The sequence below is a fragment of the Oreochromis niloticus genome, linkage group LG16 (assembly GCF_001858045.2).
Source record: "Oreochromis niloticus isolate F11D_XX linkage group LG16, O_niloticus_UMD_NMBU, whole genome shotgun sequence".
NCBI classification, from domain to species: Eukaryota; Metazoa; Chordata; class Actinopteri; order Cichliformes; family Cichlidae; genus Oreochromis; species Oreochromis niloticus.
Window position 1 is genome coordinate 17524441 of NC_031987.2, and position 16972 is coordinate 17541412.

The 16972-nt window shown below is 38.6% G+C and overlaps 2 protein-coding genes across 5 annotated transcripts in view; one reads left to right on the forward strand and one right to left on the reverse strand.

Annotated features, from left to right (window-relative positions):
* The window catches only part of hs6st3b (heparan sulfate 6-O-sulfotransferase 3b), a 78712-nt gene extending 77049 nt beyond the window's left edge, over positions 1 to 1663 (reverse strand). Inside the window, exon 1 of the mRNA XM_003447359.4 lies at positions 388 to 1663. Within this exon, the coding sequence (XP_003447407.2) occupies positions 388 to 935 (548 nt within the window). The 5' untranslated portion in view covers positions 936 to 1663. The remainder of the gene's footprint in view (positions 1 to 387) is intronic.
* A 1008-nt stretch (positions 1664 to 2671) lies between these two features.
* Positions 2672 to 16972, forward strand: part of uggt2 (UDP-glucose glycoprotein glucosyltransferase 2) — a 42528-nt gene continuing 28227 nt past the window's right edge. For all 4 annotated transcript variants that reach the window (XR_001224598.3, XM_013272664.3, XM_013272665.3 and 1 more), the window contains exons 1-20: positions 2672 to 2825; positions 3247 to 3391; positions 4930 to 5012; positions 5112 to 5242; positions 5858 to 5970; positions 6104 to 6281; positions 8942 to 9038; positions 9117 to 9189; positions 9342 to 9442; positions 10983 to 11082; positions 11537 to 11597; positions 11896 to 11987; positions 12667 to 12817; positions 13921 to 14040; positions 14446 to 14531; positions 14661 to 14796; positions 15056 to 15187; positions 15285 to 15449; positions 15924 to 16047; positions 16133 to 16231. Coding sequence is in view for 3 of the 4 variants with exons in the window: in XM_013272664.3 (XP_013128118.1) it covers positions 3267 to 3391; positions 4930 to 5012; positions 5112 to 5242; positions 5858 to 5970; positions 6104 to 6281; positions 8942 to 9038; positions 9117 to 9189; positions 9342 to 9442; positions 10983 to 11082; positions 11537 to 11597; positions 11896 to 11987; positions 12667 to 12817; positions 13921 to 14040; positions 14446 to 14531; positions 14661 to 14796; positions 15056 to 15187; positions 15285 to 15449; positions 15924 to 16047; positions 16133 to 16231 (2167 nt within the window). In the remaining variant the exon portion in view is untranslated. The remainder of the gene's footprint in view (positions 2826 to 3246; positions 3392 to 4929; positions 5013 to 5111; positions 5243 to 5857; positions 5971 to 6103; positions 6282 to 8941; positions 9039 to 9116; positions 9190 to 9341; positions 9443 to 10982; positions 11083 to 11536; positions 11598 to 11895; positions 11988 to 12666; positions 12818 to 13920; positions 14041 to 14445; positions 14532 to 14660; positions 14797 to 15055; positions 15188 to 15284; positions 15450 to 15923; positions 16048 to 16132; positions 16232 to 16972) is intronic.

Sequence of the window (16972 nt, forward strand, 5' to 3'; positions counted from 1 at the left end):
TAACTGTTTGCAGGAGATTTATATTTTAGAGGTTTAAAAACAGTATATGAATGTTGTTACAGTGAGCTACAGAAGCTATCTCCAGTTTCACCTCTTACAGGGGATGCCTAAAAAGTTCATGTACACTATACTGTACCTAATATGACAACTGCATAAGCCCTCCAGGGAAATAGCAATGAGTAGACCTACCCATCCCATCCTGTGCCCATTCCATCCCCCCTTATTTCTCCACTCAAGAGAGGCAGTGCATTTTCCTTAAAGGCAAAACTTATATTTTGAATTCATTAAGGGTTTTATGGTCACATGGTTTAACTGGGCATTATTGTTTTGCATCCCCCAGGGTTGTGGGGACTGGGTGCATCTCTGTATGAGACTCTCACGCGTTACCTTTTATTCCTCCGGGCCTCCTTCTTATCCATAATGACAGGGACACAGTTCGTAAGCTCGGTCCAGTCTGCATGCAGTCCGCAGCTCCAGCCCGTAGAGAACCGGGAGAAGAGCCAGGACTCATCTTTCCCCGGTCGGTGGCACGTGCATTTCTTCTGCCCTGGCTTGCAGTCGCACGGCTGCTCCAAGCGAATATTCCTCACCAAGTGCCTCCCGAAAGTCGTCCCCCCGGTCTTCTGGATGTGCAAAAACACTATCACGTCGTCCCCTTTGATGTTGAACTCCACGTGTCTGTCAAGGTCTCTTTCAGTGAAGTTGAATTTCGACGATAGTTTCGGAGGGCTGTCATCCTCCAGGTCTTGATCTCTGTAGAAATCATCGCTGTCCTGATAAGGGGTTGAAAGTAGACTCACCCCTCTAAATTTCTCCTCAGTCTTAAAGTGGCATGAATTACTGCCAGCGGGACATATGTACTGATAACCTATCATAACAAAAAGGACAGCTAAAATAGGAACTAAAATGAGCTTACTGGATCTATCATCCATCATATCAAGATAGTGTCTTCATTCCGTTACTGTGAATAATAAGGAGCACCCGTGGACACTTCGGAGATCAATGTTCCTCCATGCCTCAGACAGATTAAAGATGTCTATATTTTAAACGCAACACGTTGATCAGATAACACTCTCCAAAGACACTCAGACAAAATGAGAAGCCCACCTTAAGGACTCTAAAATACTGCACGCCGTCTGCACTGCGTTGGAAGTCCTGTCCGTATTCAAGAGTCATGGCAATTAAATCTCTGCCTGTCCAACTTCTGAAGCCGGTGTGGAGCTGCATCCAAGCCGACGACTCCCATGCCTCGGTATCAAGTTGAAAACGAAGGAGTCGGAGGAGAGAGTTTTTAGTTTGACTCCCTCTTTCTTTCTAGTGCTGGTCCCATGCAGTGTAAATCACAGTGTGGTTCAGTGCATCTTCATACTTATTTCTGCAGAAATGTCGCACGGCTTCTTGTTGGGCTGCATGAATCCTCCGGCAGGGTACGGCATCGTTTACGGGTTGAGACAGAACTGACTGACTGTACTGAAGCAGTGCGTTTGAGAGGATGCTGCTGCATCCGAGCCGACAAATAGGCGTTATGCTCTCGTCGCGGTTGGGCTGGGAAAGCTCCTCATCCCATCCCGTCCATCCCATAATCTTGTTTAACACAGTGCAAAGCCAGAAGCCCACACGGATATTGAACGGAGACAATACTGAGATTTATTCACATTTAAATACAAAGACCTTCCAACCTATCTATCTATCTATCTATCTATCTATCTATCTATCTATCTATCTATCTATCTATCTATCTATCTATCTATCTATCTATCTATCTCTTTTCCTTTGCGCACCCTGTTATTCTCCCATTATCTGCAGCTCAGTCATGTAACCCTATTATTTTTGTGTCACTATATTGGCTAACTGCCCTTATAGTGACGTTTTGATGGCTATTAAATTTAGAAAGGCTTAAATGCACTTTTAAAGTGATGTCGAAATTGAGTTTAAAGGAATAGTCTGCTTCCCCACAAAATAGTATGCACATTTTGGACATAATACCTTACCGGTCATGTGAAGACAAGACAAGCATGTGAAAACAACAATGTCTCTCTGCGGGTACATTTGCAAAGTAGGGTCACAAAAAAAAAAACAGAAACCAAAAAACGACCCCCCCCCAAAAAAACAAACAAACAAACAAACAAAAAAGTATACATAACAATCTTTTGTGCACTGATTTAGATACCTTTACTGATCTTTAGGGAAATCTAATAAAAACTAAAAAGAGGAATGAATGGATAATTGATATAGCTTTAAAGTAGTTCAAATAATCTATAACATTATTATTATAATGATTATTATTATTATCACTATCATTATGAAGGCTACAAAAACTAACTTATTCTAAACGTAATGTAACAACTTGGGTTAATTTTTGGATTCACTGTTTTGGATTTTTCCTTTCCACAGCCTACAGGAAGTGTCTGGAGATTCACACTGGAGATTCAACAAACACACACGCACACACACACACACACACACGCATCACTCACTACTAGTGTTGCTACAACATGTTTGAGCTTCAGCGTCTGTCTCTTTAGCTGTCTGCCAATGTGCCAGAATAATTTGCCACATTATCATCTAATTTAATTTAATTATACAACGACCTTTCTCGCTTGGTCTCTATAAACAATATAAAAAACGGTGTTTGAAAATAATTAAAGCCCACGTTTTGTGTTCCGGTTTCCGGTTCTTTCGGGAAGGAATAACGGTCCGCGCGAGACACCTCGACACCCCGCAACCCCGGTAACAGGCTAGCCGTACAGGCTGTTAGCTGCCCAAAATATCCAGCTGAATGAAGCCCTTTGCTTTGCATGGAAACCACTAGCATCACTGACTGGGTGAGCTCTATGTTACTGGCAACACTGTAGCTAAATAATAGTCTGTCCACTGTTACGTGTTTGTGGCAACCCATGCTCGTGGTCTCCGTTAGTTAAATCACGCTGCTGGGATGTTTTAGTTCATGTCACGGCAGCTGACTTGTAGTCTGCAGCTAAGTTAACTTCACTCCGTTGCCTGACCCTTATGAGGAGACGTTATTTTATTATTACTCTCCTTGGCTAACGAGCACCTCTCATGTTTCTAGCATCTCCCATAATCTTGCGAGCTGTTTTTTTTTTTCTTCCGACGAGTATGTGTGCGTGTGTGCATGTGTTGGCTTTGAGGTTGAGATAATAACTCAGAGTAACTACGTGGCACTCATTGGCACGTCTCAAAAGCTGAACTGACGGCGTACCTTTTTGCTCTCTACCACTGCTATAGGTTCATGTTCCATCGCGACAATGAGGAGCGTTATTGTGCTGTCGCTACTGCTGCTGAACATAAATCACGTAATATCAGCCCCCAAAGGCGTCACTGCCAGTCTTAAAGCCAAGTGGAGCATGACGCCTTTCCTCCTGGAGACGAGGTACAGTACTTTTCTTGGAAATGCATATGTGCAATAAAACGGGGCACAGCCAGGTTAAAGCCCCTCCTCCTAAATGCACTATTTTTATCTTTTATTAATCTGCGGTTTGTATTTTAATCTTTAAATGTCCTAAACAGAAAATAAAATCTCATTACACTTCCCAGAGACAGGTCAGGACCAGAGACTAGAAATATAGAATGATTTCTATTTTTGCACTGCATTCACCTGAAAGCAAACTGAAATTATTTATTTAGTATTAAAGTAGTTACTGATTGCTATTAATTAATGTATTTATTTATTTATCCACTACTAATTCTTTCACTTCTTACATTAACTCAACACCGTTCTAATGTTTTCGTAACCAAAACCTTCACCAAAATTTTCCTTGCAGACTGATGGATAATAGCACTAATTTTGGTGATTCAGCCAACCTTGGGCTGAAAGTTCCACGAATATTACTAGGAAACTCTATTCTCCCTTTCCTACTTCTTTTTGTTTGTTTGTTTTTTTTAAATCACTGCAATTAAGGAGCTTTATAATAGTATATTTTATTACCAGATAAAGGTCACAGCTTAAATGTCCTCCACGGTAACTGTGCTCATGGTCGTAAATACATTGTAGTTTAACGCCATTTAGCTTTTTTGAAAGACTTTCTTGTGTTACATTGTAGCTAAACTAAAACAGAATATCATTTGTGGAAAAATGAATCTCGTTATATTGACAACCATCATCCAGAATGATTAATCCCATCACAGACCTAACAATTTGAAAAGTGCATTCTGCAGTCTATTTACAATTGACTTTAAGTAATAGGCAGAAGTTATTTCACTGTGTTTATCACAGTAGAAAACAGTATTGAAACATTTAGAAAACCTTAATTCTCACATTTATATTATTATTTATTATTCAGCACAGAACCATTTATCTTTCAAATTAAATCACAAGTGTCACCAAGCAAGGCCGCTTTCATGGGGACCAAATATAAACATCACTTTGTTTATGTTATGAGTTGCCTTATTATGATTTCTGAAGGACACTTATGTAAAAAATCACCACAAAAATGTTCTACTTTATTACTCTTGGAAGGTTATTCAGATTTTTATGGTTATTTATTGATTTAATGTAATTTTACTGCCTTTAACTTTTTGAAGTCAACTTAAAATATAACTTCGCTCTATCCCTATTGGTGTACTTCTGGTAAAGTTGATACGCTTAAAGCTGGAATGTCTGTCTTCTCTGTTGCATCCTTCTTTGTGGCCTCTCCTGTTTCAAAATAGTGTGAGACGATTTTATGATCAGTGTTAGTTATGCCAGTCTCTTTGGTAACCTCGTAGAAATGTTCATATATAATTAGTTTGTGTGTTTAAATAGTCGTAGTAAAAACCTTGATCCTTTATCTTGTTTAATGATGTATGATGAGTTACAGTGGATATGTGCACAGTTACTTCCAGAAATTAATGATTTTGGTGGTCTGTAGTTTTAACTGCTGAGGAGTAAAATAATGTTTGCTTATTATACTTACGTATTTTCATGTGCAGCGAATTTATTGGAGAAGATGGGAATGAGAAATTCTGGCAGTTTGTCGACACTGTAAAAGAACTTACTGTATACAAGCACGGAGGTATGTCTATTTTTACATTAAACTATTACTTTTATTTGAAGAGGTGTAACTCATTGAACTGAGTTTTGAGTTTTTGTCCCACCACTGTTTATTCTACAGAGTCGGTGCGCTCGTACTACAACTTGATCATTAAGAAAGCCGGACAGTTCCTCACAGATCTTCAAGTTAATCTTCTCAAATTTGCTCTCGCCCTGCGCTCCTATTCACCAGCTGTTCATGCATCCCAGCAGGTATGTTCTGATCAAAGTGTTATAAAGTAATATTTTCAACTCAGTTCAGTTTAATTTATACAGATCCAGTTTAAAACACCAGTCATTTCAAGGCACTTTGTAAATCCAGGCGATCCTCTATAGGCAAGCACCTAGCAGTGTTGCGGAGGAAGAACTGTTTTTAACAGGGAGAGACCCCACCCTGGGAGAGCCAAGCTCACGGCGTGGCAGCACTCTACTGGGGGGTCACAGAAAGTATGATGAACAACAAACAAAACAATACAAAAATGAAAAGAAAAAGTAGAAGAACATTTTCTTTATGAATTTCAGAAGTGGGAAATAAGGGGGTTTAAAAACAGAGGAGATTGGAAAAGACAAGCTCAGCGCATCATAAGATATCTCCCAGCAACCTGAAACTGTAGCAGCATAAGGGCTCAACTGATCCAGCCCTAACTAAACACTTTTATCGAAATGAAACTTTTATGCCTAACCTTAAAAGTAGAGAAGTGGTCGCGGTATAATCACATGTATTTTAAAACGAGTAATTCAGGTGGGGACCAAACTCTGGCTTTAGTAAGGTTATGTTGTAGCCATTACTTTACCAAACATTCTTTTTCTCCCTTCTGTTCATAACAGATAGCCAAAGATGAGCCTCCGCCTGAGGCTTGCCCAGCCTTTGTCTCCATCCATGGGCAACACAGCTGCAGCACCAAGGACATCAAGAAGCTCCTTAAGGCAGCTGCAGGCAGGTAACATGGAAGTTTGAATTTATTTATTTATTTATGTGAAACTTTTTAAAATTGTGTTTTTAATATTTGATGCTTTCACCTATCAATGTTTAGCTCTGGGATATCTTTAACCACATTTTCCAAATGTTCACAGGCCAAAACCATATTTATACAAGAACGATCACACATATCCAGGGGTCAATAAAACAGATGTGCCAGTTGTGATCTTGTATGCGGAGATTGGAACAAAGAAGTTCACTTCTTTTCACAAGGCGCTGTCAGAGAAAGCTGAAAAGGGCACACTTACATATGTGCTGCGTCATTTTGTAGCGGTGAGTAGAAATATACCCTCCTCCCCCACTGCTTTGCCTTAACTCTCAGTGAATAACTTACATTCCACTTATTAATTATTATTAATATATATAAATATTTTTGTAGACGTAGTTAATTGTAGAGAATAAAAAAAATTCTAAATGAACTTTGAAATTATTTGATGAACTAGTGTTATCAGAGCAGCAGTGACAAATAAATTGTGACTCTTGCTCTCTGCTGTTTTGGTAGAATTCATTTTAACAGACTTCTTTTTGTTTAATTATGTATTTAAAAAATAAGTAAATTAGATTCATTTCCAACAGTGAAATTAAAATGAAACTTTGATGCCATCTTTGTGTATATTTTTTTTCTCATGATCACTGATTACTGCTAATCAGTGATACAACAGGAAACTTCTCTTTAGTAAATCTCTTTAAGGAAACTGTGTTTGAACAGCACTGCTACCGCTCAAACACAGTTCATCCTGCTCACTTAGAATTAGCATCAAAGACAGCATAAAACAATAGAAGTAGCCACAGCAGCCACTGAATAGTTTTGAATTCTGTGTTTTGAAGTTTCTTTTAGCTGCTGCTATGTGGGCTTTTTGGATCCAGAAGTTAACTTATTCAGGTGAAAGGGTAAGGTGCTAAGTTGTCAGCCAATGCTTGATAGTTTGGTAGGCAAGCTGGATCCTGTGCTGGCAAACTGTGTGGGTGCAATACACAGATACACACATTAGTGTGGCAGGTAACAGACTAGTACAATAATAGAATTTCACTTTCCAAAACTGAAGCACAAACCTCTTGGATGGTCTGTACCACACAGCAAGCAATTAACATAAGCCTGAGAATTCATTATACACAATCTCCGCACACAGTAAAAAAGTCTAATAACTGGAAGTACTGGAGGTGAGGCCTAAAGACACCCATCAGCTCCAGCTGCTTATGTCTAGACACACTCCTAACTCTAGCATCTAGGTGGATGAGTTATAAAAAATCTCCTTCATCAGAGTTTTTATAAAGTGGGAAGGTATCCATAGAGTCATAAACCATTTTGTTTTTATCAGACTGTAAATTCATCCATCTATCCATGCTGCTGCACTTATCCAGTTCAGGGTCTTGGAAGGGCTGGAGCCTATTCAAGCTGTTATGGAGTGAAAGGCAGTGAACACCCTGGCTAACACAGAGAAACAGACAACTATTCACTCACAGATACCTGACTCAAAGTAAAATGAACACTAGCTTCAAATCTTCTGTGATGTGTTAGCAGTTGTTCCATTAGTAGCATTTGATTAGCTTTTTTTAAAAATTAAAGCTAGAGTGCCGACTGCATGTTTGTTGTTTCTCGCTGCTGTTTTGTTTTTCCTTCTTTTTAAATTAACTCTGTCACAGAGGTTATGTTTTCACTGAAGTTTCACTCCTAGCAGGATTATGCAAAAAAAAAAAAAAAACCAAGCCAAATTTCATGATGAAAGATGGCCAGAAAAAGCACCAATTACATTTTGGTGCAGAGCCACATCACTCTCTTCAAAATGGTGAGACAGGGCATTGGCAGCGTTTGTGTTTACTGATCAGTTTACTTCAAGAATCTGCCCCCCACCCCACCCCAAAGAAATACTAACTTCAGATAACGTTACAGACACACTGTTACTGAATACAAGATGCTTCTTATAAACTACAGGTCAAACGAATAAATCTATTGCATCTACTGTAATCTACTTTGTTAAGAACACTTGCTCATCAGGGGCCATACTGGCTGAAATAACACTTTACTGTAAACAGTCTTTTTAACCATTAGTTATATTTTCTGTCATGAAAAAAATGTTGTTCCTCATAGTTTTTCCTGATCAAATGGGCAGTGCTGAACAACATGTATGACTGACCAATGTTCAGGGGAAGAATGAACAGATTTCTAAAAACTAACGGACAAACAGATGCCTTTGAAAGTAGGAAATGTGCTTTTCTTGAAGAAAAGCAGTGTGTAGGTGTGGAAGTTTCCTCGTTACGCTTGTGAAAGATTGAAGCAGTGTCTGGGTGACACAGGTGTCAAGGTTGAATGTCAGTGTATCTGCTGCTGTACGTGTCAGTTTGTGTGCTTTTTGTTCGCACAGATAAACTGTTTCATAGTCTATAACTTTCACTGACTGTAGTCTTGAAAAATCTATAAACAGGCAACATGCTTTGCCACAGGTATGTGGGCACCTAGATATGGGCTTAAAGATGTGCCATTCAAACACTGAAACAAATGTAATTAGAGAATGAAGTGTCTGCTGGAGACTTACTTTACATCGATTCTGGCTTTACCCAGGGTGATCTTTGTGCTGTCATTATCTCTCACTTCTATAGGAAGTTTATAATGTGTCAGCACTAGTCAGCGTGTCACTAGTGTCAGCGGGTTCTGTTGTGGCTAAGCCGTTGTTGCTTCGAGACATTTTCCACTTCATAACTCCAGTTATAGTTGACCAGGGAAAAAATTGAATTTATTACAAAGATGGCATCCAGTGACAGTCTCAAGCCGAAACTCACCCAGTGTGATGCATTCTACTTCAAATGTGTTTGAATGTAGTTTTGTTCACATAGAGTATAGTGGGTACATATAGTCAGAAAATATCTTCTGTATATGGTCTAATTCACATTAAACTCTGCACTGTTTTACATTGCTTTGCTTTTATTTGATACAGAATCCAAAGCCTCAAAAGATGCTTTTATCTGGGTATGGTGTTGAGTTGGCTATCAAAAGCACAGAATACAAAGCTGTGGATGACACTGAAGTAAAAGGTCAGTTAGTGATTTATTCAACATTGTGTGTTGAACTCTGTTTCTCAGGCAAGTAAACATGAATCTCTTGCTTTATAGATTCAAAGACAGTTATAAATGTGGAGGATGATGATAATGATGAAGTCCAAGGATTTCTTTTTGGGACATTAAAGTAAGTAATATATTATCAGTCCTAAAGATGTTTTAATCGTTTATTTTTTCTGTTGTTTTTGTCACTGTGTATTTGACACCACTTGATTAGGAGTCAAGAAGAAATCCTCACCTTGCATCGTGTCTTTCTGTTTTTCTTTTATCTCTCTTAAGGAAATCTCATCCTGAACTCCAGGAGCATCTTGTTGAGCTTCGCAAACATCTTCTCGAGAGTACCAATGACATGGCCCCTCTAAAAGTGTGGGAAATGCAAGGTATCAGTTTTTTTCATTTCAGTACTGTTGACAACAGTTTGAGGATATTTTTAATGTCTGTCTGCATTTGCTATTATCATGCACTAAGAAAAAGCTGAGATTTATTGACACTGAAAAGAGGATCAAAGGCGAGGCCTTCACTGTGTATGTTTTATTACTGATGAAGTGCAGGTGAATTTTTTTTAATTTTTATTTTTTAATGTAACATTTATTCAACCAGGAACTATGTTGGGGTAAAAATCTGTTTTTCAAGGGAGTCTTGGCTAAGAAAGCTCAGCATTGCAAGGTTACAAAAATTGTAAAATCACAACAAAAGCCAACCTGGGACACATTAAAACAAGGAAAGGATTGCAGATACATGGAGTAAAATCCAGCTTTTTACTTGCACAGTTTGTTTGTTTTTTTGTTTTTTTTTAAATCAGCGTTTCAAGTTCCCCCAGGGAGAGAAAATTATTGAGCCTTAGTGTGTTTTGAAGGTTACTTCGTGACCAGGTCATAAAATCAAAGAAGGCTGTTCTACCAAGTTCTGAACAAATCTTGGGTACCCTGTAGAGCAGTGATCTACAGAAGCAATATCATAAGGAGAGGGAGGGAGTTTAACATTATTTCTGTGTAAAAATATGTACCGCTGCTAATGTCACATTAAACTTAATAAGGGCCAAGAAATCAGATTATAAAGTACTCATTGGTAGGTGGCAATTGTTTGGCTGCACTAAGTCCACAACATATGTGGAACTGTTCATGGAGTGGATGTTGTGACATTGCACTATAAACAGCAGCTAGAATGAAAGCAGTGTGAAAATGGTGCATATGTGATTGGAGATCTGCTTTGGAAACTTAAAGGGTTGTTATAGTGTTGAATTCACTTGCTTCTGCCTGGGTCTGAGTGATGTGAATTTTGTCATCAGACGGTGAGGACGAGGCTCTGAGTGGATGTCCGAGTGCCTACAATTTTTATTTTGATGGTCATGACCACAGTTAACTGTATTCTGTAAATGTGCAACAGCCCATGTTACACAAACTCACTGAACAACACGAGTTTTCACAACACTGTGCTGATCTATAAGCTGAAGACACACTCTTAAAATAAAAGCTCACTGCCTTCCTGTATTTAATGCAGCTTTAATGCTAAAGGTGTAACCACCAAAAATACACATTGTGCTACACAGCTGCCATCGCTAAATTTAATAGGCATTCATTTGCTGCTACATTGCTGCCGTGCTCTTTCTTTTTAAATGCCCCTTAATGGTCTGCATACACTGAGAATTCTGTGAGTTTTCGTAACAATTTTAGCCAAATGTTACAAAGAGGATTGCAGTTCTTGAAGGATCGTCTGGAACCTGTGGCAGAGAAGAGAATGCAGCTGTGTAGATTATTGCATCATCTGCATAGGAAATACACTTAAGTTGTGCAGGTGTCCCTTCTAGTGTTATTTATTTAAAAGAAAATAGAGCTTGAAAGGCTCATAGCCAACTTTGACTTTACCTTTGCATTCATAGATGTATAAATGTTGATCATTTCTTTTGTTCGATCTGTGTAGATTTGAGTTTCCAGGCAGCTTCTAGAATCATGTCTGCACCAAAGTTTGATGCTTTGAAGCTCATGCGAGATCTCAGTCAGAACTTTCCAAGCAAAGCCAGGTAAGAAAATTCATCCTATTATTATTTTTTTCTTGCTCAATGGTTAACATATTTTATGTGGTTTCACAATTCCTGTCAAAGCCCTGCTCTATATGAATCTTGGCCAAACAGATGCTGTTCTTAAAGTGCACATAAAGTATTCCTTTTATAGCCCCATTTATTTGAGCATTATTACTCCTTTCTGTGACAATTTGTAACCCTGCAATGAATGTAAATAATTTGTTGTACAGGGATCTAATCAGTTTTTTTAAAAGATGTTTGCTTATTTTGGAACCGGCAGCTTGTAATAACTTCAAAAAGTGCTGAGTAAGAGTCGGGTGTTTACAGGGAATTGACTGCAAACGCACCATCTTGAGGACCCACAGGTTTTTGGAAATTAAAACTGGCATTTTACTGCCGGCTGGGGATGCGGTAAAAGCTGATGGTGACTGTACATGTTTTACTGTTCCCACAGATCACTGACAAGAGTGGCTGTAAAGCAGGAAATGAGAAAAGAAATTGAGGAGAACCAAAAGGTGCGATATCATAAGCAGTGTTCCTGCGTGATAGCGTAGTTGCTGTCTTTGATAATATCTGTTGCCATTGCACACATTCTATTTTAGAGAATGAGTTTCTAATCTCTGTGTCATATAAATTCCACAATAAATTTGACATTTTATTTTTGCTTTTCTCCTACTCTCTGTGCGCTTGAGCCTTACTTATTTCTGTAGTCTCAGTGCATATCTTTTCATGTGAAAAGATCAGACATTAATGTTAGAATCAATCATTTAGGGCTTTTGGGATTCAACTAACACTCTGAGCTTGTTCTTTCAGCACCTCAGTGAGACCATTGGTGTTCACCCAGGAGACGGTGAGCTCTTCATCAACGGGCTGCACATTGATCTGGACATTCACAATCCCTTCAGGTAGGAACACAGCAGGAAGGTACAGTCATATGCCTGTGCTCTCCCCTGGAAGCACCAGACCTAGGGTGATCTTGGTGCAATAAGATCATGACTTGCTGTAGTAATTTTAAGTTTTCAATATGTATTAAATCCTAATATTTGATGTGGTTTGAATTGTCATTTTCCACAATATGGATACATGAATGTCAGCTTCACATTTTTTTCCTCTTGGACAGAATAACCCGTCCTTCTCACTCACAAATGGTGCTGTCTTCTTTTAGCTGGTTGTCTCATTGGCTCTGGCTGAATTACTTTTTTAATGGTGTTAGCAAGATAAAAGTGCAGGGCTTCTCTGACTTATATTTTGTGGACAAAGAAAACATTTTCCATCATGGTATATTGAATATCGCTTTCAATACCACAGATATAATATATGATTATATCAATGAATGAATATCTGGTTTAATGTATCTGGCTGGGGCTATATTTTTCATGTTTTTCCTGATAGAAATATTGCATAATAACTACCACTTGTAGTGAATGTCACTTGTTATAAACAAAATAATATGTTTTAAAGAAAGGACACAATAAATTGCATTAATAAAAGACACTCTCTGATAGAGGTAAAGCATTTGGTGCAATGCATATATACTGACACAAAGATAGTGTGAAAGACTAACACATCATTTTGCACTTTCAGCATCTGGGACATACTTAAGTCAGAGGCCAAGGTCTTAGAGGGTCTACATAATCTAGGCATAAAAGGAGAACATCAAGATAAGCTGCTGAGATTACCTGTGAACGCTGTGGATGACAGTTATGCCTTAGATATCAGACACCCAGCTATAATGGTAAGTCATGTCTAAAAGGACTATATTCCCAGATCAACACACGTGTTCTTGTTTAGGGATACTAAAGTAGGAAATTAGTAGAGCAGTCATCGGCGTATTGCAACAATCTTGAGCTATCCAGGAACCTCATTTATTAAGTTGGAAATTAGCCAGGAAAAGTTATCAAATTAAAAACTTGCAAGTTTTCATTTGATGCCTCTGGCAATTTTATTACATTAAGTACCATAAAAATGTCAGAAATATATGACAATATTAAGCCTGTCCACCCTCAACTAAAATATTTGTCAACTTGCATTTCCCCTGCAGAGACTAAGAGTATGGAGTGTATCTTTTATGAAAGAGGGTGACAGGAAAAATAGAGAGAGTGTGTAAGAGCTATACCGATAGTCTGCTGGTGAGGCAGAGACTTGGACTGTAAAGAGGCGTCATAGTTACACAGAGAAAGACCATTATTATTGCCAGATGGATCATTATGCATCTGATTCTGGTTGGTTATTTAAAAAAAGTGTTTAAAGGGTCCAATAGTTTTCTCTGATGGAAGAACTTAAGAACAGTCATACATGTGATTTTATATACATCAAAACTAGCCAGCTTCACTGGCATTCTACTTGCTTTATTTGCATGTATGTAATTCCTCTGCTGAGGAGTACGTGTTGCATGATTGGTGCCATTTGTTTGTTTTTCAGCAAGATTACACAAAACTACCAAGCTGATTTTCAAACGTGGGAAAAGGAGTAACCCAATAAATTTAACAGCTCTGGATCACTTTCTTTAAAATTTTGAAATAGAACATAGGCCTTGGCAGAGGATGTTGCTTATTTTGCTTATTACTTATGCTTATTACTACACTGTATCATCAATGTGAAGTAAAATGTACAGTTGCTGTTGTGAGTGAAGCTAAACCCCAAATTTCAAGTGTATATCTCTATAAAATCCCACATTTAGAAATTAAATGTCTCTGTTATATATAAATATTTAATCTCTCTGTTATTTTTCATATTTTGGCTGCACCTTTGGGATAAATAATGTATTTCTTACTGTTATTATTAACTAGTGAATATTTTCCCACTAACTCCTCTGCGCCCTGAACCTGTACACTTTAGTGGATAAATGACATTGAGAATGACCTAATGTACCGAAGCTGGCCAACTGGTGTACAGGAGCTCCTCAGAGCCACCTTTCCCGGAGTCATCCGGCAGATCAGACGCAATTTCTTTAACCTGGTGAGTTTATCAGAACAACTGAAGTACCAAGTGAGAGACGAGCCAGTAAATTCACAAATAAGTACATGGTTTGAGTACTAGTCAGCTGGACTTTGCATTTCCTATTTGTTTACACTGCATTAATGAAATAAAGAAAAAAAAAGTGGTGTGGGTAATAAAGGAAATGGAGCTGAGACAGGTCTTTATTATACATTTAAACTGTACATTTCTTAGGATTTGTCAGACAAAATAAAAAAAAATTAAATCACTGTCTCTGTTTTTCTAGTTTGCCTGGGTTCAACTTGCGGATGTGTTGGTTTTTGTTTTGTTTTTTTCTAAAGTTTGCTTCATGTGTAAGTCAGGTTGGCACACAGTTGTTTGCAAAGCTTTACGACCAGGGGTTGATAACGATACCTCTGCTGTTAGGTGCTGTTCTTAGATCCACTGCAGGAAGAAAGTGGTGAGCTCGTGAAGCTAGCAGAGCTTTTCTACAAGCATAAGATCCCCCTGAGGTAGATGCTGCAATTTTTCACACCTCCACAGCTGTTTATATGGTCCGCTCTTGGCATTCATAATCTTTACCAGCTAGTGAGTCTCATTTCACCTGCAAATTGAATACTTGTTTTGTCCCGTTTCTACAGAATTGGATTTGTGTTTGTTGTCAACACCAAAGATGAGATTGATGGCTTCTCAGATGCAGGGGTTGGATTTTACCGACTGCTGAATTACATTGCAGACGAGTATGATTTACCCCAGGCTCTGATGTCTGTGGTCTCAGTAAGTATATCGCATATATAAATCTCTGTTGTTTTAGCAAGTGTTTCTTGCCAGCTCATATCTCTGCGTGCCTAAGAAACCAGTTGCATAATTTTTTACTTGTGTTATCCTACAGTTTGAGACATTGTTGAAATAGATGAGTCAGTGGTATTTTTCCTCAGCTATCCACTTTTTAAAATTGAGGTGGAAAGTACAGACACTGATAGGGATCTGAAGACCGTGATGGTCAAGTCTGAACTTACTTGCTACTCTCTTGCAGCTGTATAGCAAAGTCGATGTAGGGGAGACGCTGTCTGCTGATACAATCACTGCTTACCTGAAGAGAAAATTCCCAAAAGCCAATTCTGAAAGGATTCTAGGAGTTGAATCAGAGTATGATGATAAAAGAAAGGTAAGATGTACAAGTTTTTTTGTTAATTGAAAGTGAAAGTAATAACGTATGATTGATGAAGAGCAGCAGGTCTGATTTTAACTTTTGTTGGCTGTAGGATGGTGCGCTCTTCTACAAAAAGAGCGGCTTAGGTGCCCTGCCTTTGGCTTTATTTAATGGCGTCCCTTTGAGCCCTGATGAGATGGACCCAGAGGAGCTGGAAACAGTCATCCTTCAGCGCATAATGGACACTACTACTGCCTTTCAGAGAGCTGTCTTTATGGTATGATGCATCTGCATGAAAAGAGACTCACTCTTCATATTCAGCTTATGAAACCAACGTTTTTTTGTAATGAGAGGTGAAACTATTACATTCATATATAGGCAGGTTTGCCCTGCATATAAAAAAAATCTGGTGCTGACCAAAATTAGCAGCAATGTCATTAAAAACATCTTTTTAAGCAGTTTTCTTTGAATGGAGATTAATTTACTGAGTGACAAAATACAGTTTTATTTTTCAAATGGGAAGAAATTAGAGGGAAATTCATAAGACTTCTGTTAAGTAAAGCAATGCATACTCATTACCTTAATTATATGTGGACCAATAATGATTAATTTCCCAAAGGCCCACTTTGAGTCAGGAAAAACCCAGACATGAGTGAACTGAAGTACTCAAGCACTGGGGAACTGCACCGGTGGCAATTTGTTAATGCTGTCAGTTATGTAACTAACACACTTTATGTCCTTCACCTTATAGGGCCAGTTATCTGAAGGCTCAGATGTGGTAGACTATCTAATGGAACAAGCCAATGTGGTTCCCAGGATGAACCCTCTTATTTTAAGCAGTGACCGAAAGTACCTTGACCTCACAGCCACTCCAGGTGACCTGTGCTCCTTGTTCTATGCCATAAAATATGGATGCCACTGTTTACATTCCTCTTATGTTATACTTCCCTTTATATGCAGTTGCAGATGATTGGGAAGACACATATATGTTTTCTTATGTGGACACCAGAGACAAAACGGCAGTGATTGCGAAGAGAATGAAGTACTTTACAAATAGTGGTAAGAAGTCACTTCTTTTTGGTTTGCTTTCCCAGTAAACACTATTTCAAGTGAAATCTCATATTTAGAAATATAATGCTGTATAAACTGGAATAACTACTCTACATTAATACAAGGTGTATCTGTAAATTAGCATTTTTTATAAACAAATTGAATCCCACACTGCTTTGCTGATGTATGAAAATATAAAACTGGGTTTTATTAGGGCTGGCAGGCTGTGCCTCCAGCAAAATCATTGCTGGGTCTTCTGACTGGCTTTTGGCCAGCAGTCTAAATGGTCATCAGAGCTGCATTTTGCTGCTCGGGCCCAGAGTCTAGCTGCAGTGTTTCAGAGGAGGCTGATTGCCATTCTCTCTCTGTGGACTAGCTGTCGGGCCAACTGCCTGCTTTTCTGAAGGACTGGCTGACTGGCTCGGGGGGGGAATATAACCATGACAGGTGGCAAGGTTCTTCTATAATATGTGACACTCTGTGCCAGATGTCTTAGTCTCTCTCACCTCTGACACAAACTGAACATTCACTATAATAACTACATTTCATTCCCCTCTCAATGTCATGTGATTATCAGTGTATAGACAGAGTAAGACCTTTTACAAGACACACTCTTTGAAAGCTGTGTAAACATTTAGGTCAACATTGAGAGATTGAATTCTTCATAAATAAATATGTCCTCTACCGGTGAAGTGATTATACTTGCTGTGGCTAACTAATCAGCTGCACCTGCATACTATCCCATTAATG